This window comes from Canis lupus, chromosome 6 (assembly GCF_048164855.1).
Source record: "Canis lupus baileyi chromosome 6, mCanLup2.hap1, whole genome shotgun sequence".
In the NCBI taxonomy this organism is placed as follows: Eukaryota; Metazoa; Chordata; class Mammalia; order Carnivora; family Canidae; genus Canis; species Canis lupus.
The window spans coordinates 67,989,780-68,013,769 of NC_132843.1; the positions used below are offsets into that span (position 1 = coordinate 67,989,780).

Consider the following 23,990-nt stretch of genomic DNA (forward strand, 5'->3'; position numbering starts at 1 on the left):
AGGGATGTCCACTCTCACCACTGCTATTCAACATAGTACTGGAAGTCCTAGCCTCAGCAATCAGACAACAAAAAGACATTAAAGGCATTCAAATTGGCAAAGAAGAAGTCAAACTCTCCCTCTTCGCCGATGACATGATACTCTACATAGAAAACCCAAAAGTCTCCACCCCAAGATTGCTAGAACTCATACAGCAATTTGGTAGCGTGGCAGGATACAAAATCAATGCCCAGAAATCAGTGGCATTTCTATACACTAACAAGGAGACTGAAGAAAGAGAAATTAAGGAGTCAATCCCATTTCCAATTGCACCCAAAAGCATAAGATACCTAGGAATAAACCTAACCAAAGAGGTAAAGGATCTATACCCTCAAAACTATAGAACGCTTCTGAAAGAAATTGAGGAAGACACAAAGAGATGGAAAAATATTCCATGCTCATGGATTGGCAGAATTAATATTGTGAAAATGTCAATGTTACCCAGGGCAATTTACACGTTTAATGCAATCCCTATCAAAATACCATGGACTTTCTTCAGAGAGTTAGAACAAATTATTTTAAGATTTGTGTGGAATCAGAAAAGACCCCGAATAGCCAGGGGAATTTTAAAAAAAGAGAACCTCATCTGGGGGCATCACAATGCCAGATTTCAGGTTGTACTACAAAGCTGTGGTCATCAAGACAGTGTGGTACTGGCACAAAAACAGACACATAGATCAATGGAACAGAATAGAGAACCCAGAAGTGGACCCTGATCTTTATGGTCAACTAATATTCGATAAAGGAGGAAAGACTATCCATTGGAAGAAAGACAGTCTCTTCAATAAATGGTGCTGGGAAAATTGGACATCCACATGCAGAAGAATGAAACTAGACCACTCTCTTTCACCATACACAAAGATAAACTCAAAATGGATGAAAGATCTAAATGTGAGACAAGATTACATCAAAATCCTAGAGAAGAACATAGGCAACACCCTTTTTGAACTCAGCCACAGTAACTTCTTGCAAGATACATCCATGAAGGCAAAAGAAACAAAAGCAAAAATGAACTATTGGGACTTCATCAAGATAAGAAGCTTTTGCACAGCAAAGGATACAGTCAACAAAACTAAAAGACAACCTACAGAATGGGAGAAGATATTTGCAAATGACATATCAGATAAAGGGCTAGTTTCCAAGATCTATGAGGACATATATCTTGATCATCTATTCATTAGTATATAAAGTACTCATTTTTCATAACTAAAAATTATTCCACTGTATGCATGTACCATAATTTATATAGCGAGATACTTTTAAGAGCTTCCAAAAATCAAAGATTTAGAATAACAAAAGGCAAACATATAAGATGATTCAGCAAGTAATTTTCCACAAGATTTATTTTTGTGTCTCAGTGGCTTTTATCACAGTTTTAAGTTCAAACCCAGAACCTTCTAAAAACTAAATATATATAAAGTGAAATAGAGTGGAATTCTATAAACACAATGATTACAAAACAGATTTCCAAAGACTTTTTCTTTAAAAACAATCTCATATTTCAAAAAAAGGTGAGTTGGAAAGAACAAAAGTCCCTGTATATTTCATATACAAGGATATTTTAGGTTGATTAAATTAACTCTAATTCTGGGACTTATTTTAGATTAACATTCTATTTATTTACTCATGAGAGACACAGAGAGAGGCAGAGACAGGCAGAGGAGAAGCAGGCTCCCTGCAGGGAGCCCGACGTGGGACTCGATCCCGGGACTCCAGGATCAGGCCCTGGGCAGACGCTAAACCGCTGAGCCACTCAGGGATCCCTGGGACTTGATTTAAAAATGAAAAAGAAAAAACCGTATCATTTCTGCTTAACCTAAGAAATACATATCCACTGTAGATAATCAGCCAAATACAGAAGGAAAATGTCACCAATTATTCTACCATCCTAAACAAATCATTGTTATTAGCACTTTAATATATTACTTTCCAACCTTTTGTTATATTTTCTCAACATATTGTGAGAATTTTTGAGACTGTAAGCAAGGCTGTAAGATTTTTATATACCTATTACCTAGCTTACCATTAACTTTTTACTGTACCTTGGTTTATTATTTATTTATCCAACCTTCCAAGCTTTTTTATTTTTTTTAAAGATTTTATTTATTTATTTGAGAGAGAGACAGAGATAGTGACAGAGAGCACAAGCCAGAGTGCACAAGTGGGGAGGAGGGGAAAAAGCAGGCTCCCCACTGAGCAGGGAGCCTGATGTGAGGCTCCATCTCAGGACCCTAGGATCATGACCTGAGCCCAAGGCAGATGCTTACCCGACTGAGCCACCCAGGTACCTCCAATCTTCCAAACTTTCGTATTAGAGCTCAAATCATACTATATATAAAATTTTATATCCTTATTAGAATATGTCCATGTAAATAGGCTCAAACTACATTAAATTAAACTAAAAACATTAACAAATTTATATGGGAAGCAAGGGACATTCAACAAGTCATGGAATGCAGATTCTTTTTTATTTTTATTTTTTAAAGATTTTATTTATTTATTCATGAGAGAGAGAGAGAGAAGCAGAGACACAGACAAAGGGAGAAGCAGGCTCTACGCAGGCAGCCAAACATGGGACTCAATCCTGGGTCTCCAGGATCACCCTGGGCTGAAGGCAGTGCTAAACCACTGAGCCACCCGGGCTGCCCAGATTCTTGTTTTTTAAATTCAAATTCAAGCTTGGGTACAGGGATGAAGCAAATTCAAGATGCTGGATGAGTTTTATTCACTATACCTCTTTTTCAACACTTCATGTTAAATAGGACAACAGAATCTTCAAAAAATAAAAAATTTGGGGATCCCTGGGTGGCGCAGCGGGTTAGTGCCTGCCTTTGGCCCAGGGCGCAATCCTGGAGACCTGGGATCGAATCCCACATCGGGCTCCCGGTGCATGGAGCCTGCTTCTCCCTCTGCCTGTGTCTCTGCCTCTCTCTCTCTCTCTGTGTGACTGTCATTCATTCATTCATTCATTAATAAACAAACAAACAAATAAATAAGTAAATAAATAATTTGACCACACACACAGACTTTTAAGAGTTTAAGACATGGTTTTACTTACTTTGTGATGACTGCCAAGATTCTGGATATTGACTTGATAATATGGTGGTTTGATCTAAAAAAACAACAAAAATAGACATAGTACACTATAATGTATATTATACTTTTAAAATGCATATTTTTATAAGAGAACAATGTATAATCAAAGGAGCAAAAGTATTCCATAAAACTCCAGGGAATTCAACACTTGGGGGGCACAATTTATTTTTAAAAAGTTTCTAAAGAGTTATGTTGTACCTAAAAAATTAACTACTTAATTATCTCTTTTCCCTAATGACTTTCTAAAGAAAAAAATGTAAGACAGAACATAGCATGAGGTAAGGGAGATAATAAAAGCTTTGAGTTGGGGAACATTTTTAAAGTTCATAATGGATCTTCTTGAAATCTTTAATATCCATTTGCCTCAAACTTTCCCTGTAAGTGGTCAATACATTATATATTTTAGTCTACTCTTCTTTAAAAACTTGTTTTCATATAAAAATGGGAATCATAACTAAATCTGTTCAAAAGTGATCAGATTGTTACCTTGGAAGCAGAAGGATTTGACACATTCAGGGGTGGTAGCTAAATATTTTTGTTACCATATTCCTATTTCTAAAAAAATTTGAACATCCATCTCTAAAACGTATTATATACATGTACTACTGAAATATATTAACTGATGTGTTGCATTTATTATAAAACAAAAATAGACATCTTAAGTGGATGAAATAAAATATAGATATACATGAAATTCTAATATTTTCTAATATTTTCTTCCTGCATTGCAATGGATTTTTTGTTTTGTTTTGTTTTTATTTAAATTCCAGTTAGTTAACATACAGTACAATATTAGTTTCAGGGGTAGAATTAAGGTACTCAGTACTTCCATACAATCCCAAGTGTTCATCACAGCAAGTATACCCCTTAATCCCCATCACCTGTTTCACTCATTCCCACCCCCCCCTTGCAACTAGCAGTTTGTTCTCTATAGTTAAGAGTCTGTTTCTTGGTTTGCGTCTCTCTCTCTTTCTCTCTCTCTTTTTTTCCCTTTTTATTGTTTCTTCTTGTACCTCTTCACTGATAATTAGTCCAGAAAATAATCTAGGAAGATTTGTATTCTTCTTAACATGCTCCTCTTTTTGTTCTTTAGAGTCTTCTTCTGCATGCAGGTGTGTGCTTCACTAAGAATTTAATAGAATTTTAGGGGCGCCTGGGTTGCTTAGTGGTTGAGCATCTGCCTTCAGCTCAGGTCGTGATCCCAGGGTCCTGGGATTGAGTCCTGCATCAGGCTCCTTGCAGGGAGCTTCCTTCTCCCTCTGCCTATGTCTCTGCCTCTCTCTGTATCTCTCACGGATAAATAAATAAAATCTTTTAAAAAAGAAAATTTATTAGAATTCTAAAGGGATCACAGAACCTGTGGTTTATGTAGTTTCAAAGAGCTATAAGCTGGTAGCAATGGCATTAAACTATTGGCCGTATGAATGGCTTAATCAGTCTCTCATTTTTAGAGCTTTGTGTATACATATACCAAAACTAATAAGAACACTTAATTTAAGTGTTTTCTACATGACAGGTACTTTCTAGGTGCTTGCACATGTGAATTAATTTAACCTCTTAAGAACCCAAATGAGGAAACTGAGGAACACCGAGGTTAAGTAATGGCCTGAAGGCACAAACCTAGTAGTAGAGGAGTGAAACCCAGCAATTCTGGCTCAAGAGCCCATGTTCTTAACCACTATGCTAAAATGGTGCATATCTTCTTTGGGATTTCTGTATCAAGAAAGAATGGGGGAAAATGAGGAAGGGTGCGAAATATAAAGAATACTCAATGCCCATAAACCAGCTTTGAGCTTATTTTTAAAATGGAATGATGAAGTAAAACAGGAATTATGGAAATTCTCAAAAAGTGGTGAGGCTAAAGTGGAGAATTACTCTTTCATAGAACTAAAATTTAAAATTATTCATAATTGACAGAGTTTACAAATTGGTTCAGCATCCTCTTAAGCCTCAATTGGTATTTTTTTTTTCTCTTCAGTCAACTCTTCCCTTTAATAAAACACAGATTCACATGAATAATCAAATGGTTATTACTAATCTGGGGTTAATCTGGACAATCCAAGGGTAAAAGCAATTATCTAGGTATATAAAAACTTCCTAAAAGCTAACTAACATTCCTAATAGTGTAATGAGTATAACTGCCAATGAGATCAGTTTCTCTAAGATTTTTAAATTTTTAAAAAAGATTTTATTTGAGAGAGAAAGAGTGAGCGTGCATATATGCATGCACATCAGTACACAAGGAGGGGGACAGGCAGAGGGAGAGGGACAAGTAGACTTTCTACTAAGGAAGGAACCCAACATGGGGCTCAATTCCAGGACCCTGGGATCATGACCTGAGCTAAAGTCAGACGCTTAACTGATTGAGCCACGCAGGTGCCCCTCTCTATAATTTTTTTTTCTATAATTTTTTTTAAAAAACTACAAATAACTCTCTTCTTTTAAGCCCCCCAAATATCTTATATTCCATACATAATCAAAGTAGGCTAAAGAGTGACTTGTTTAGATATTACATGGCATTACAGTACTAATCAGATGCACGTATGGAATCAGTAGTTTTAATAAATATTTTAAAAGTATACAGCTTTTTAAAAAGTCGTTATAAGGAAAATACTTTGCAGTATTTTAAAAAGCATATTCACAAAATACCTTTATATTTTAACTAAAAAGACAGCTCCTAAGATATAGTCATATGTATAAAAGCAAAGTTACCTGCAGAATCAAGAGAATCCCCGGATCTGACCTTATTAGTAGTAATATCACTGTCAGAGCTGTCTTGATCATCCTGTTCAGTTTCTCCTAAAAAGAAGTAAATAAGACACTAGTATATAGTCCATTCTAATTCTCTGAAGATCTAGATTAAAAAACAAGTAATTAAACATTAAAATGAAGCCTCTCTATCAGATATAGAATTGCTATTTATTATGTTTACTATTCTGGATCACAAATTTTCATATAAGCTAAAACTGAGCTTATTACTGTTCTCTGAAGCACATAATTCTATCTCAAGCAAATATTCAGAGTAGTATCTACAACATTATATCGAGGCTTTATTGTAGAGTTGAAGAGTAAACAAATGAGCGTTAAATAGCGGAAAAATTTTACCTTATGGAGGGAACTACATGTTGCATGTAAATTCAGACAAGACTAGTATATGCACACACATGTGCTTACATGTGTCCATCTGTGTTTTGGAAAGGAGGAGGTATACACACACCCATATATAAACATTTCAGTATGCAGGTCACCCTTAGATTATGGTGGGCTTTAAAAGGGACTAGATTTTATTGTGCTATTCATAGACTGATTATGAGAATTTGGAAAAAATGATTAATATCATAATCAAAGGCCAGAATATGCCAGAATTGTTTATTAGCTTTAACTAGTAACTAGTAACTCAGAAAAAAGATCCTTAAAATTCATAAAAAGGTTATCATCACTCACTCTATCCTATTTCACCTGCCCAATTATGAGTTCAGGCAGGCATGGATTTTTGTTTTTCTGAAGAAAAACACACTATTTTCTCTTCTCTCTGAAGTACCTGTCAAAATTGCTCATGTTAATGGGGAAAAAAAAAGATTTAGAATATTTTATTTTATTTTATTTTATTTAGAATATTTTAAAAGAAAATACCTCCTTCAGAAAAATTGACCTTCTGTTGGACACTGGTGGCTTCTAGAAAAGAAAAGCAGACATATCATACATAATATCAAAAGCTAAGGCTCAACCATAAACAAAAGCATGTAATTTAGGAAAGTGAACATAAAGACAGACTAAGCTTTTTTTCCTATTAAACCTTAAGAAATATATATTATTTCCCTTTAGGTTATTTCAGAAATAAGTCTGACATAAACTAGAATCAGGAAGAGTTTATTCTTCCTTCAGCCACAGATTCCATTTGTACTCTAAAACATGACCTGTTCACTGATGGGGGCAATGGGATGAGCACTCGGTGTTCTGCTATATGTTGGCAAATTGAACTCCAATTAATACATACATACATACATACATAAAATCTGACCTGTTTGCAGAAAACATTAAATTCTGTTAACAAATATTCCAGTCTCTATAGGTTTGCTGTATTCTCATTCTATTTGCTAGATTCCTACACTCAAAGTCAAAGTCAAACTTGCCTTAGTACTATTCTCTTAAAATTTTTTCATGAATATTTCCATTCGTACAAAAAGGTATCACTCCCTTTTTTGGAGTTTTCTAAGCATACAACTATTATTGTACTTCTCTTTTGTACAGCAGTTTACTTTCTTCATTCCTATAATTAATCCCATAGCACACACAAGATGTTTCCTTATTAAGAATCAATGGGGGGATCCCTGGGTGGCGCAGTGGTTTGGCGCCTGCCTTTGACCCAGGGCGCAATCCCGGAGACCCGGGATCGAATCCCACATCGGGCTCCCAGTGCATGGAGCCTGCTTCTCCCTCTGCCTGTGTCTCTGCCTCTCTCTCTCTCTCTGTGACTATCATAAATAAAATAAAAATGAAAAAAATAAAATAATTAAAAAAAAAAACTTAAAAAAAAAAAATCAATGGTTACCTCTTAAGTCATTATCTTAATATCTTAATAGTTAAGCCCTTGATATTTGCACACTGCTAGTTTAAAAAAAAAAATCTTCATGTCTGCCATATGATTCCCATAACGTCACAAGGAATAGTCTCCTAGATAAGGCTCAGAGATACTAAGTGACTTTTCTAAGGGTACCAGAACAAGTGATAAAAAAAAAAAAAGATTTGAACACAGCTTCTTCTAATTTCTAGTCTACTACTTATCTACTACTGCATAAGTGTTGTTTATAATGGCATATAGTCAGCAATGATAATTTTTTTTTGATTGGAGCAATTTAAGATTCACAGCAAAATTGAGAAGGTAGATTTATGGTCCCTGCCTCACACATGCATAGCCTCCATTATCAACATCCCCACCAGAGTGGTATATTTGTTGGACAGTGGTATCACTGATGGACCTATATTTACACATTATCACTCAAAAACACTAATTTATATTATAGCTCACTCTTGGTGTTGCACATTCTGTGGGCTTAGACAAATGTATAATGACATGTATCCATGGTATCATATTTTCATTGCAGCTTTTTGTGTGAACATTAAATTTTCAACTCCTTTGGGTAAATATTAAGCAGTGTAATTGCTGGATTGTATGGTAAGAATGTGCTTAGTTTTGTACAAAATCATCCAACTGTTGTCAATGTGTTTGTACCATTTTATATTACAACTAGCAATGAATGAGTTCCTGTTATTCTACATTCTTGTTAGCATTTGGTGCTACCATTTTTCTGGATTTTGGCTATTCTAATAGGTGTGTAGTGGTATCTTGTTTTAAACTGCTCTTCCCTGATGATGTATAATGTAGAACATCTGTCATATGTTTATTTGCCATCTGTCTATCTGTTGTTGAGGTGTCTGTTAAGCCTTTGGTTCATTTTCAAATCAGATTTTATCATTGAATTCTAAGAGTTCTTTGTATATTTTGGATAATTGTCCTTTATTTGCTCTGTCTGTGGCTTGTGTTATTCTCTCATCATTGTCTTTTGCAGAGCAGAAGTTTATAACTTCAATGAAGTTCAGCTTACCAATTCTTTCACGGGTTGTGCTTTGTTTATACCTAAAGAGGTATCACCATACCCAAAGTCCTTTAGGTTTTCTCCCATTATCTTCCCAGAGTTTCCTAATTTTTAAAAAATTTATATTTAGGTCTGTGATACATTTTGAGTTAATTTTTGTAAAGGGTTGAAGATCTGTCTCTAGATTCACTTGTTGCATGTAGATCCACTTGTTCTAGTGCCATTTAAGACTATTTTTGCCTCCATTGTATTGCCTTTGCTCCTTTGTCAAGTATCAGTTGACCACACATGGGTCTATTTATGGGTTCTGTATTATATTCTATTGATCAATTGGTCTATTCTTTTACCCATACCACACTATCTCAATTATTGGAGCTTTATAGTAAGTCTTGAGGTTGAACCCTCCTACTTTGTTCTTCAATACTGTGTTGGCTATTCTGGGTCTTTCAATCCTCTATATAAACTTAAATTTTTCACTATCCACAAGATAAGTTATTGGGATCTTGATTGGAAATGCACTGTATCTATACATTAAGTTGACAAGAACTGACATCTTGACAATAATCTTCATATCCATTAATGTGGAATAGCTCTCCATTTTTTTTTTTTTTTTAGTAAATTCTTTTACTTCATCAGTTTTGTAGTTTTTCTTATATACATCTTGTACATATCTTCTTAGATTCATACTTAAGTATTTTACTCCCAGGGCAGGGGATGCTTTGTAAATTGTATTGTTTTTAATTTCAAAATTTTCTTGTTCATTGCTATTATGTAGGACAATGATTAGCTTTGGTATATTAACCTTGCATCCTTTGATCTTGCTATAATTGTTAGTTTCTATTTTTTGTCCATTCTGTTCGATTTTCTACATTGATAATCATGTTACCAGTGAAAAACGACAGTTTTATTTCTTCCTTCCCAATCTGTATACCTTTGGTTTCCTTTTGTCTTAACTGCATTAGTTAGAATTTCCTGCACAATGTTGATAAGGAGTGGTAAGCAGGGACTTCTAAGTCTAAATATGCATTTAGGTTCCTTCAGATCTTTTCATGGCTTGATAGCTTATTTCTTTTTAGCACTGATACTAATACAGAAGCTTCCAGTTTCTCACCATTATGTTAGGTGTAAGATTTTTTGTAGCATTTTAAAGTTAAGGATGATCCCCTCAAAAAAAAAAAAAAAAAGGATGATCCCCTCTATTCCTAGTATACTGAGAGCTTTTATCATGAATGGGAGTTGGATTCTATCAATGCTTTTTCTGCATCTATCAATATGATCATGTGATTTTTCTTTTTTAGTCTGTTGATGATAAATTTTCAAATGTTGAACCAGCTTTGCATACTAGGGACAAATCCTACTTGGCTGTAGTGTGTGTTTTAAGATTTTTTTTTTTTTTAATTCAAGTAATCTCTACACCCAATTTGGAGCTAGAATTCACAACCTCCAGATTAAGGGTTGCATGCTCTACTGACTGAACCAGCCAGGTGCCCCTAATTTGGATTCATTTTGCTAATATCTTGTGGAAGATCATTCCCGCTGTGTTCATGAGATATTGATCTGTAGTTTTGTTTTCTTGTATTTGTCTGCTTTAGGTATTAGGGGAATGCTGGCCTCACAGAATGAGTTAGGAACTATTTCCTCTGCTTCTATCTGTAGTAATTTGTGTCTTTTTTAGTTTCTTTTTTCCTTAGCCTGGCTAAAGGCTTTATCCTTTGAAAGATAATTTTGCAAAATAGAGAATCCCAGCTTTTTTTCTCTCAACATTTAAAATAATTTACTCCATCTCTTCTTGCTTATATGGTTTCTAAAGAGAAGATGAATGTAATTCTTATCTTTGTTCCTTTATAGGTAAGGTGTTTTCTTCCTCTAGCTTCTTTTAGGTTTTCTGTATCTCTGATTTTCTGTAGTTTGAAAAGGGTAAATACTAAGGTGGGTTTTTGTTGTTGTTTTTGCATTTATTCTGCTTGGTGTTTTCTGAGCTTCCTGAATCTGTGATTTGGTGTGAACATTAACTTGGGGGAACTCTTAGTCATTATTGTTTCACATATTTCTTCTATTCTTTTTCTTCTTCTGGCACTCCCATTTAAGTGTATGTCACACATTTTATAGTGGTATACTTGGATGCTGTTTTTTTCAGTCCTAGTTTCCTCTGCGTTTTGGTTGAGAATTCTACTTTTTACAATTAAGATATAATGGACACATAATATTGTGTAAGTTTGTATATTACATGTTGACTTGATACACTTATATACCATCTTTACCACAACAGCATTAGAGTTAACATCTCTATCACATATTACCATTTATTTTAATATTCTATCAGTATGCCCCCTAGCACAGAAATTTTTTTCTCAGCCATGTCCAATCTAGTATGTCAGTGGTTTTTTTTTAATCTTTATCTCTACTATTTGATTCTTAGGATTTCTATTTGTTTACATTGTCAATCTGTGTATGCTGTCTAGGGGAGGGAAAGGGCTCCACAGTCCTGTAATTCTTTCAATGTGTTTATGTCTCTGAACTGTGAACTTCACAAGTGGTTTTCAATATTTTTCTTTCCTCCTTAGGTGAGACAGGTTGTCTAGAGTGGCATGGAGTAGGGTATTTTCCTTCTCCCAAGTCAGTTGGGCTCTGATGATAATTCAGTAGGTCAGGCTCTGGTTAACTAGACTACCCTGAAGGCAAGCCTTGTTAAGAACAGAGTGCTCTGGCATATTTAAAAATGATTCCTTTCCCCCCTTCTCCTCTCCAAAGCATGATTTGGTCAAGCTCCTAGAGGTAAATCTCACAGTATAGTAGGGACTCTGTGACAACTGGGTTCCCTAGGCATTTTTAACTCTAACTTCTCCGCAGTGAGCATCCTGCAATTCATAAGTTACAGTTCAGGTTCTCCCACATAGAACTGGTTCCTGCAGAGGTCTCACTGAGCCTTTGCTCTTGGGAAGCCATGATAACCTGTATTTGTCTCTCTACTCTAGGAGGCAGGGGTTTGTCTTGTGTTCTCTCCTTTCTCACATATCCAAAAAGTTTTTGATGTGGACGGGAGGGAAACCAGAAATCTCAATAATTTTTAAAATAAATTGATGAAGAAAAGGAAGAAGGCTGAACTCTTCTGAGGTTCCAATAATTTCTAAGTATAACTCATTTAAAACAGCAGCTTTGCTAAAGTTACATTTATAGTGGGCATTACATTTTATATAATTTAAAAATTACTTGGTATACCAAAATTTAAAGCTGAATTGATTTTAGAATCTGTATATTCCTTCATTGAGTTACCAGCAAAAAAATGAATAGTGCAGTTATCTCTCCCTTTTAGATCCTAATTTATTTCCGGATACTTTTTAAACTCCAGGTCAATTTGTTCAGAGACAATTCATCTAATAATTAATCCCTCATATACAAGTTGCTTAAAGTTCAGTTTCCTTTGTTTATGTATGTGTTATCTAATTAGCTTGGGGGAGAATTTAAGAATTATTTTTTTCATCAACTTACACAAGGGAGCTCCCCATTTATTTTTTATACACTTATTAAGTATTCAATAAATCATGGATTTTATCTATTTTTGAACACTTTTAAAAACTTTGATTCTAATCTTTAAAGGTCCTTTCTTTAGAGTTTTATGTTTCTAACAATATTTATCAATATATTCAAGACAAGAATAATGTGAAACAAGGTTTGATAGTATCACTAATATCATTGTGCTTCATTCATAATACAATGATATCTTATGGATTGGATGTTCTAAATAAAAATAAATCCCATAGGATTATTTGATTTGATGATAACCATCATCATGTCAGTCTACCCATTGTCTTGCCTATATTCACATTTTTTTAAACATGGTTTTCATTTTAGGTCAAGAATTCCAACTCTACTATTAGAATGTCATCCTAAAGTCATTTAGCATAAGATATCTCAGAGTTAGAGATAGCTAATTAGAGACTGTTGACTCTAATGCAAAGGAGTTTCTCATATTATACAAACTCTGAAGATGTCTATTACAAGACATTTACAAGTATTTGCAAATCTCTTTCCCCATTCTGCTTGCTACTCATTCTTCAAAACTCAAGTCAAATGCCATTTCCTCCATGAAAACTTCCCAACCTCTCCTGCAGAGTAGGGCACTTCTCCAGGCTATCACATACACATACCACCATTTTAACACAACATTACAATAATTTTTCTAACTTTTCTATTAGATGTGCTGTAAGAGCTAGAAAAAAAATGTTATGGATCTTTATGATTCTAAGCATTTAGGACAGTCACTAATTTCATATATATATATGTATAGTTGATGTATATATATAAAGTTGTTAAAAATAAAGGTGTATCTATCTAACAAACGAATAGATTTTATCACAGAATAAAAACTCTTAAGTTAGGGCTTTTGTTAATATTTCTCATACCATGACAACATTACTTAACTCAAGAAAATAGTGTGGAATCAGTGTTTAGTAATTAGGTTTCATGCAAGGTTTTAAACATTCCATTCTCATCCTTTTAACCTAAGCTGCAAAGAATATATATTTAAATACAATCTGATGATGAATCAGCAGCATCTAGGATGATATGAAAGTTTTAATTTCACTTCCCTCTTTTGTATTCATCTTCCTTTATATCCTTTAAATTAAACTCCTTGGCTTCTATATGTAGATGGCTAAAACACTTATTTTTTTTTAAGGTATTATTATTCCCTATGCTCATACAGAAGCTTTAGGAAATTAAACTTTTGTTTGGAGCAGTAAATCTTTAATTAAAAAAATTAAAATATTATAAAAGTTGTGGCAAAGCAGGGAGAATAGGCTGGGTAAGATGTACTTAGAGTACATCTGCCCAAAGCTGGGGATGTCCTGGTTAAGAGGGGTAGAGCCTGGGCCTCAGGCTGGCAGCTTCACCATCCAAGGGTCCTCAGGACTCACCACGCCCCTGCACTGGTGTCCCCCAGATTCACTGTGAGAACATGGCATCAATCAGTCCAGACATACTGGCCGCTGACTTTACCTATTACCTGGTTCACAAAAGGATGCCATTCCGACAGGATCACAAGAGCTCCAAGAAAGCCGTGTTCATGGCCAAGACCAAAGAGGTCACTCTCAACCAGCTGTTGCTGATGGAGCTATAGACCATCAGCCCCCTGGTCTTAGGTGACATGAGCTGCCTGTGGTACTATGTAGAGCTGCCTAGAGTGGTATGGCAGGCTCCAGTGTTGACTAGCAGATCAGCCAGGTGCAAGCAGTGCTGCAGGCCCAGCAGGCCTAGAGTCTTTCCCACCCCATTTCCAAATAAAGTGGGTCCAAGAGGAATAAAAAGAATATAAAAGCTGTGGCATTTAGTAGACAGATGGCAATAATTAAAGGAGCTGCTGAGGAGGTACTACTTTCCCAATAATCTCAACCAATTAGGAAAAGGTACTTTCAGAAGTCCTATGCATTTGCTGTAAGAACAGATCACCTACAACTATCTCTTCTAGTGAAACAAACCACTAAGTGTACCCCTTTCTTTTGCTTGGCCACAGTTTTTAAGGAAAATACAAAGTTCCAGGTCTCTAATACAAATTATTAGAGAATTTCTATTCCTAGAGACTTAGTGAATGTGTTGGTGTGAGAAGTGAAGGATATTCAAGGAAATAAAACTTTGCTTATTTTGTGTTTTGCCTGTTGACAAATATAGGAAGATTTCATAAGTGAGGCTCTCATGCTTTCTCAGAGAAGATGAGAGAATATAAGAGTCGTTATGTCTCCATGACAGTCTCCAGGGACAGTCTTCTTGTGCTATCCATACAGGTACAAGATGTGTGTGTATATATATGTATGTGTGTGTGTGTGTGTGTGTATATATATATATGTATATGTATATATGGAGTGCTACAATAAATCTATGTCCAGGCAAGTATGTAACTCTCTAAAATTTACTCTTAAAACAAACAAATGACACTTTGGGTGATTTGCTGTCTTTATTTCTGCCACCGTTATAAACCAGGGAGTGGTAAACTTTTTCCATAAAGGGTCAAATAGTAAATATTTGAGGCTTTGCAAGCCACATGGGGTCTCTTTTCTTAGTTCATGGGCTATACAAAAACAGGATTGCAGGGTCAGATTTTACTCAGAGGCTGATCCCCTGTATAGACACCTTTAGGATTATTAAATGCCAATCATGTTTTTGAGGACAGAGTCAGAATGGGGCAGCAGGAAGGAGAGTATAAAGAACAGCTGGAGATTATTAGCAGTATTCAAGCTCATGAATAGCCATTTTTAATACTCTAATAGGTACTAACATTACTATGAAAAAGAATCAGAGGATGCCATTTTCTATTAACCCTGTAGAATTTTTTTTTAAACCAGAAGGCAGTTTTTAAAAAGTTAGTTCTTATTATAAAGTACTTATAATTTCTAAACCTAGCATAGAAAGGAAAAAGTGCTAGATTATTTCAGCTCCAACTTCTCTTCCAATTAAGATACTATCACTCAAAAATTTTTGAAGTTTTTAAATAGAGAACTTGAAAAATTCTGGTGGCTATGAGTTACACATGAGTTGCGTGCTGTAAGGATCATTTTCAGTACCCAGACACTAAATCCTGAAGTCTCTAAGAAACAGCCTGAACTTAAATGAAAGATGAATTCAAAGAAGTTGCAATTCATTATTTAAAAAAAAAGGAAGCTTCCTTCCTTTTGAGTCATCTCTAAATATAGAAAAATACTGTAACTTAAAACCAAGTCCAACCACAATCAATGTAGGTTCACTTAAAGCCATGGATCTCGGTATCTCACATCCAACATGAGGCAAACACTGGAAACCATTTAAACCAGTTCAACAAATGTGGCAAAGGACACTGAACTTCCTAAGAAAAACATCTCGAATTCACTTTCTAAATTAAGAAAAAATGTGAATGTATAAGCTGATATCCCCTTTCCTCTCAGGAGTGTGAATTTAAAAAGTCTAATAAAAATTAAAATGCATTTGTTATTACACATACATATGTAAGTTTAAATAATATAACAAAAGACATAATTTCAGATAGAATAAAAAGCAGGGTGATTAAGAAAGATCATGGCCATAGGGACAGTGTCCCACAAGCTGAGATAATGAACAACATAATATTCTCAAGCCCATGACAGAATGTGTACATTTTTGTATTCTGATAATCAAAATCCTCAAAAAGAACCTAAATGAATTAGAGAGAAACAAACCTAATTCACTCATTTTAGTATTTCCATTTGTTTTGTATGCCGAATCTGCAAGAGAGATAGCAAGAAAATGATTAGAGCTTAAAAGGAAATGCATTCATATGGTTTACCACAGGTTCTTCATCAAAACCTTAACAGATCTTTATCATTATAATACTTAAAAGAACAGTTATCCATTAAAAAAAAAAAAAACCCATTCTAATTCTTTCTTGAAGGAAAGGACTGAGTAGAAATCTAATGTGAAGATAAATAAGGTTCTTTTTCAGTTCCATGATAAAGCACCCTTATGGGCTAATATACCTGAAAATGAAGCAGAAGTAGATTGCTTGGAATAATTTTACTAGTTTTCATTCATAGTCACAAAATCAACTTAAGAGCAACATTTTTTAGAAGTTGTAGTCAAAAAGAAATGTAAATGATTTTGATCAATTTTATAGCCCTGAGCTATAAAGCCTCAGTCTTGATTTTTTTTAGTAGCATTATGCTGGGAAGAGTAAAAAGTCCCTGATCCTAGTTTTAAATCATCATGCTAACAAAAGGAATCATAGCAACATATAAGAACAACCTCTTGAAAAGAATGAAGAAGCCCTTTATACACGTATATGGAAAGATGTGTTTGTATGTTAAGTAAAAATAGAAACAGACAACAGGAAGGTGCAGAAAAGAGTGTTTATTGGGCTAACATTTGTGTTAAAAAGAAAGGAAAATATAATTTATACATGAATTTCCTTGTATCGCCATAGAATAGCTCTAAAAAATACCTAAGAAATTGAAAACATTGGTTGCCTCTGATGAGGACACTAAGTGGGTAAAGGATAAAGGGGCCAGGGAGACTTTCACTGCATTTTTATAACTTAAAAATTTTGAACCATATGAGTACATGTACTAATCTATTTAAAAATAGAATATATTTATGAAACAATTAAACCAATAGACAAAACAATCTCTTACCAGATCTTGGACTTCTTAGAGGGGGTCTACACAGGCTGATTACAGGATCTTCACTCACCACTAATACAGGAAAAGAAAACATTTTTAAAAATATGAAATGTCAAACATACTAAATTATACAATCATCTATTTATCCAACAAAGATTTTTTCTGAGCCTTTCATTATGTTAAGTATGGGAATATAACAGTGCCACAAAAAAATTTATGAACATGAGTGGAAAAATATGCAGTTTTCTCTAACAGACAATATTTATATAAAAAGAAAAGAATGCCAAATAAAACTTTTCTGAATTTCCCAATTAAGAACCAAAATTTGCACTGTAGCACCAACTCAATTATTTATTCCATTTGGGGCTTACTCTCACTACAGATTATTCCTGGCATATTTTAATTTGGGGGGTAATTTCCTGAGAGTTAATATAGTCCCTCCAACTATTTAATCTTGTATGTACTCAAGAAATGCAAACTCTAATTTTAAATAAAATGTTAACATTAGCCAAGATTTATTTTAGACTGTCTATGGTTCAATGGCATAGGGTTAATGGGGAAGCCAATACCATTATATAAAATGTTAACCTAGTAAACCAAAGTGTGTTTTCTCAAAGAGCTTCAAACAACATAAAGTCCAATATATATTTAAATTTGGATTATGTTTATTTCATTTGTCTCTATAAAAAAACCTTCTGTTTGCCTCTGTATAACTGTGAAAACCATTCTGAACTGGCTATCACTGGTCCCCTCCATTACATAAGCAGTCTTATGTTTGTTTTTATAAAACTGACTTAACCCCATGTCCCCTTTAAAGTATCTAGGTGAGAAAGTTTGAAGGGCCAGCCACTCATTTATTCAAAAAATACTTACTGAGCATGTTTCTATGCATCTTAAAAGAGATGTAGAAAAGCAATTAAATTGATTTTATGTAGCTCAAAAAAAGCAGAAGATCAACAAGAGAAAGTTATAGCAAAGTAGATTTTAGTTCATTAAATAATTTTTTAAAATTTTATTTAAATTCAATTTGCCAACATATACATAACACCCAATGCTCATCTCATCATGTGCCCTCCTTAATGCCTGGAGCAAATAAATTATTGTTGTTATCTCCAAAATAGAACAGATAGCGAGGGAATGATTTCCATTTCACTGAAAATGTCAAGCACTATAATGAGTGGATAACAAAAGGACACCCTGCACTGATGGAAACTTTGAGTAGATGACTTCCCTAAATCTTTCAGCTCTAAGATTTTACAAAATATCTTAGTTGCTAGTGTTTCATGCATCAGGTATTTAGAACTTATAGAAATAGCTTTAAAAATAAATCTTGTACGTGTTCATAATTCCATCATTTCAACTGTCCTTGTTTCCTCTTCTGTATTCCCACCCTTTTTCAGGTTCAGTTAAAACCTAAAGCTCAACTTAATCTATACACACCAATTACAATTTCAGTTCCATCTTTTAAGAAGCATTTTCTATATGCACCATGATGTACATAGCCTTATATTAGATACTTGAAGGAGACAGAGTACCAAACAGAGGTATTAAAGAATAAAATAGCAAGCACCCTTATTTTGTAGCAATCTTCGTCCCTTGTCTGCTTTTGCTCACCACTGCAACCCTAGCATCTAGCATGGGGACTGGCATAAAGTAGGTGCTCAATAAATATCTGGAGAATGAATGAATGCTCCAAAGAATCAAATGTTCAGCAGCCAAAGAGTCAAATGTTTGTGACAAAATAGTAGGCATTCAAAAATATGATTACTTACATAGATACCACATCTGTTAGAACAAAAATATTTCTTTAACTTAAGGAGAAGTGAATGAAATTCTCCTAATGTAATTTCATATTGTAAAATTAGCTTCATGATTTCCAGAAAGGAATGAATCTGATCACAGAACAGTTATGTAAATATACATGGACTGAACTGAATGAACAACCCAAAGGCTACTTTAATGTGAAAATATTTCAATTTTGGAACTTTGAACAAGAGTTCAAACTGTATCCCTCTTCTAAACTAATATAATCAACATTTACCATGACTTATAAAAACAGGATGACAAATGATGTAGTTGTCTTTACTAGGTTGTTTTACAAGGTGGCCCCTTGGTTTAAGTCTTTATTCTTTTTTAAGATTCATTTATTTATTTTAGAGAGAGAGAGAGAGAGAGCGCGCGCGCACATACATACAAGTGAGGGAAGGGGCAGAGAGAGAATCTTCAAGCAGACTCCCTGATGAGGAGGGAGCCCTACTCAGGGCTTGATCTCATTACCCAAGAGTCATCTAAGCTGAAACCAGGAGTTGGATGGTTAACCGACTGAACTACCTACACGTCCTGCTCTAGGGTGTTATTATTTTTTTTTTGTATATTTTTTTATTGGAGTTCAATTTGCCAACATATAGCATAACACCCAGTGCTCATCCTGTCAAATGTCCCCCTCAGTGCCCAGTCACCCAGTCACCCCAACCCCCCACCTACTTCCCCTTCCACTACCCCTTGTTCGTTTCCCAGAGTTAGGAGTCTCTCATGTTCTGTCACCCTCTCTGATATTTCCCACTCATTTTATCTCCTTAAGGAGTTATTCTTAAGAGCATCTTTGGACAAATTTCTCTCAGACCAATCAATGATCCTCTATATAATTATAGCAGTACTTTGAACACCACAGTTAAACTGAAAGTCTATGATTCTGTAAAGAGGAAGGGCCTATACTTAAACTTGTACTTAAAGCAGTCCGCCATCAAAGACTGACTCCTGGGTGCCTGGGTGGCTTGGCTGGTTGAACATCTGACTCTTGATTTTAGCTTGGGTCATGATCCTGGGATCGAGCCCTTCGTCAGGCTCCCCACTCAGCAGGGAGTCTGCTTGTCCCTCTCCCTCTGCCCCTCCCCCTTCTCTCTCTATAAATAAAGAAATAAAATCTTTTAAAAATACTCCATTATCATAATTCCTCTGCTAGACAGACATTACAAGCATTTATTCAATAATTTCTTTAACTCTTTCTCCTTTATTAAATGGCATGAGATGGGAGCATGCCAAGTACTAGATACAACATGATATTTTAAAACACTGAGTTCTTGGTATCCCAAATCTCTCAAAGACGCACCTATCCTTATTTCTAGTTCACAGGGAACTACTGATATATTCCAGATAATTTATGCATGGTTTTCATCAATCTACATTGGGTAATGTTTTGTCTTTTCCATTTCCAATTATAACATAAGTTTCTTGAGAAAAAGAAATGCTTTAATCAAAATTTGATTAACTTCACATTTCTTGTAATGTCCCATGAGGAGGGGAAAAAACCCTCACACCTGTATGTTTTCCTGTGTACAGTGATTTTGCATACACTGTATCATTTCTGCAGTGGCATTTTGGGTTAGGCAGGAGAAATCATATAAAGGCCTGAGGCTCAAGGTAGCTGGGTAACTCAACCAAAGTTCAGTGCTCTTTGCACAATATTATGTCCCCGTGTACCTCATTAGCAATTCTTAAATGTGAACCTCAAAAGAATGCTGAAGATATAGATCATACTTTTATAACAGTCTACAGGCTGGTCCTCAACAATCTTTATGTCAACTTACTTAACACCATAATTTTTATATATGTTTACTCTATATTTTAAAGAAGAAAAGTTTGCTTCTCTAGGTATAAGAGCTATATAATTAAATCTACTATAAATAAAAATCTCAAGAATATGGTTTTTCTAAATGGCTGGAAAAATCTAATTTCAGTATTTATTACTCAAAGCACTTTTCTAAGAGAGTTTATAATCTTAACACAGTAACACAGGCATTAAATATAAAGGGTGTATTTATTTGGAATTAAACTTGAATCTTATAAATTGAGAACAGAATAGGTCAAATTATAAAGCATAATCTTATTTTTAAAGATTTATTTGAGAGAGAAAGAGAGAGCACATGCACAGGAAGATAAGCAAAGAGAGATTCTCAAGCAGATGCCACACTGAGTGGAGAACCCAATACAGGGGTCGGTCCTAGGACCCTGAGATCATGACCTGAACAGTCTGATGCTAAACTGACTGAACTACCCAGGTGCCCCAAAGCATAATCTTATCAGAAGCAATGAATAAGGAAACAAGTCAAGATATGAGTTAAAAAAAAAAAAAAAAAAAAACCAGTTAGCAATAGTCAGTTTCATAGCTACCATTATTTATGGTTGTGGGACTTCCCTAGCATCAAAAAAAAAAAAGTAATTTGAAAATAAAGGAATGGATGCCTTGGTGGCTCAGTGGCTGGTTGAGCATCTGCGTGTGGTCCCAGTCTCGGGATCAAGTCCCACACTAGGCTCCTTGCGAGGAGTCTGCTTCTCCCTCTGCCTGTATCTCTGCCTCTGTGTATCTCTCATGAATAAATAAAAGAAATCATAAATAAATGAGTTAATGGCACTGAAAACCAAAGGATAATAAGCATTAATAACTGAACTAAATCCTTTCTACTTTTCAAAATAGTTTAAACAATTTTAAAATGCAAGTAACTATCAATGTAGCCTACTTCTCTCTTACATTGATACTTAGATATGAATATTTTTACACTTTAACATCTCTGAAATTGGGATGCATCATACCATCTATGGCATATTACAGTTTAATTGGCAGCATTTCTTCCTTCTAGGTGTTATGTAAAACAATAATGGTGGATCTTACAACTGATGACATTTCAGATCTCATGAAACATTGACCATATCATCTCATGATTTGACTTTCCAGGTTACTTAATCCATTTTATTTTATTTTTAAGTAGGCACCATGACCCTGAGATCAAGAGTCTCATGCTGAGCCAGCCAGGCACCCCCCCCCCCACTTAATCCATTTTAAATAGAAGGTAATGTGGCATGTTCATGCACACCACACTAATGAACTTCACTGAGTAGCTAATTATTATACAGGATAATGACAATGAGGTACTTGGGGAAAATGAAAAGGCTTTGGAGAAGAAAAACCTGGGTCTGAATTTTGGTTCCATCACATATAATGTAATGGTAAGGAAGAGTCTTAGCTTCTCTGAGCTCCAGGTTTCTCACCTATAAAATGGGTACATCTATCCTGCAGAGTTATGTGAATGAATTACCTTATACAAAGTGGCTGGTAATTCATAGCTATCAAGTATTCACCCCATCTTTTCTTGACATATGCCTGTATGGCTTAATTCAATAAATAATCTATAGAAAAGATTCACTGGAAATCTGGGTAAGTTATGATTTGGGACCCTTGATGAATCAGGCTATAATGTGTACATAAAAAAGAGCAGCTGGGACACCTGCGTGGATCAGTGGTTGAGCATCTGCCTTCTGCCCAGGAGTCCCGGGATCCAGTCCCGCATCAGGCTCCCCACCAGGAGCCTGCCTCTCTCTCTGTATCTCTCATGAATAAATAAATTAAGATCTTAAAAAAAAAAAAAAAAGCTGGCAGATAAGGCAAAAAACAATTGCTTTTCTTACCTGGAGTTTCTTGTATTCTCTGGATAGTTTTCTTCGGGACTGCTTGGCTTAAAATAGTTTGTGTAGATGGTTCATCCTCTAAAGAACAGACATTACATATGTCAAAATTCAAAACAGATTGACATTTGGGTCCAGATTATGCACCCTAACAGCAATATATAAACAGAAAGGCAAGTAATTCTTTAGAAATGTGTAATTAGGTCCACCAAAACTACTACTCTTAAAAATATAAACTATTCACCTTTGATGCTTTATAATAAAACCATATTAATTTAGAAATTTAAAAGATGGTCCAGAGTTTCAGAAACGTCGAAGAAAGCAGAAGTGTGCAAAATGTTTAAGATCCTTATAGATTTATTAAAACAGAAGTAAATCCTTTATGTATTAAAAAAGTCAGCTTCTATAACTACAGGAGGATCTGTGCCAGAGTCAATACAATGTAACCTATTTGTTGCCTATCGTCGGCAAAGCGCTCTTCAGATACTGAAGGAGATGGAATTAACTTCAAATAGGATGGGATCCTTGTCCTCAGTAAGTTTCTAATTCTAAAAGAGAGATAGAACATACACATAGGCTAAAATGTCTGGAGTAAGCTCCACCCCATATTAAGTTAACATTTTCTTTAAAATAAAGTTTTCAAAATCAAGGCATCTTCAGATGTGTCAGTGCTGCATGGGTCAGCAGATACGAGCGTTGCCTACAGCTCTGCTGCGAGCTGAAGGTCCACTTCCTTCTTCCTATCTATCCATGGTCTACCACTAAGGATGCAATCACTTTGTGATTCAAACCCCCTGGATTTTTAACTCATTGGTGCCTTACATGGGCCTCCCACGAAACTACACCCGTGATTCAGATAGGGGACAGGGAAGTGGGCGGGAGAGGATGGCTCAAGGGAGTTGCTTCACCTGTGCCTCACCTAATCCACACGCTCACTTTGCCAACATCCTTTCGGCCCATTTAGAGGAAAACTAACTCAGAATCTTCCTTGGTCAAGCTAAGTAACCCATGAGGTTGCATCGAAGCCCGCCCTCCCCCCCCCGCAAAAAAAAACAAACAAACAAACACGTGGCGATTTTTTGCAGAGACCACCCTGCTTGAGAAAGAGCGATCAGCTCAAGTTTATCAGGCATTAGGGATCTTCAAGTTCAGGATAACTCGCCTTACCCCCACCTCGGTAGAAGTATTCGGGTGGGGTCTCAAGTCCATTTAAAAAACGGCGCGCTCCCTCCAAACGCCCACTCACCCAATTTCTCCCTCCTCCTCCCCCGACCTCGGTAGCGATGGAGAAAAGCCTGGGAGGCTACCCGAGAAGCATCACTCTCAGCTGGGGACTCGTGGCCTCTGAGAGTTAGAGGAAATGGAAGTGGCTTTGGTAGCAACATCCGCAGAACGGAGGGAACCGAAGTGAAAGCGAGCCTGGAGTGTCTCCCTGCCCGCTGGCCCCCCGAGGCGCCGTCACCCCCCTGCCCCCCGCCAAGGCCTGCAGAGAGAGGCGAGCCGGAGCCCCCTCCTCCCCCGCAGGCCGGTGCCCGGCGAGGCGCGGAGCTCGCCGCTCAGGTCGCGCCCCCGAGCCTCTGCAGCCCTCCCGCCTGCGTCCCCGCCCCGCCTGCGGGCGGTCGGTCGGTCGGTCGGGGGGCCCCCGCGCCGCGAGCCCCGGGAGCCCCGGCGGGATGCG

At 35.9% G+C, this 23,990-nt stretch overlaps 1 protein-coding gene across 3 annotated transcripts in view; it reads right to left on the reverse strand.

The window, feature by feature from the left end:
• The window catches only part of TOR1AIP1 (torsin 1A interacting protein 1), a 48,673-nt gene that overhangs the window by 23,711 nt on the left and 972 nt on the right, over positions 1 to 23,990 (reverse strand). The window contains exons 1-7 of one of the 3 annotated variants that reach the window (XM_072831046.1): positions 23,559 to 23,764; positions 22,316 to 22,393; positions 16,865 to 16,924; positions 15,917 to 15,961; positions 6,769 to 6,810; positions 5,848 to 5,934; positions 3,098 to 3,151 (exon numbers count right to left, since the gene is read on the reverse strand). In XM_072831046.1, the coding sequence (XP_072687147.1) occupies positions 3,098 to 3,151; positions 5,848 to 5,934; positions 6,769 to 6,810; positions 15,917 to 15,961; positions 16,865 to 16,924; positions 22,316 to 22,393; positions 23,559 to 23,697 (505 nt within the window). In that variant the 5' untranslated portion in view covers positions 23,698 to 23,764. Of the gene's footprint in view, positions 1 to 3,097; positions 3,152 to 5,847; positions 5,935 to 6,768; positions 6,811 to 15,916; positions 15,962 to 16,864; positions 16,925 to 22,315; positions 22,394 to 23,558; positions 23,765 to 23,990 lie in introns of those variants that run through there. The other 2 variants (XM_072831044.1, XM_072831045.1) reach the window with 2 other exon arrangements.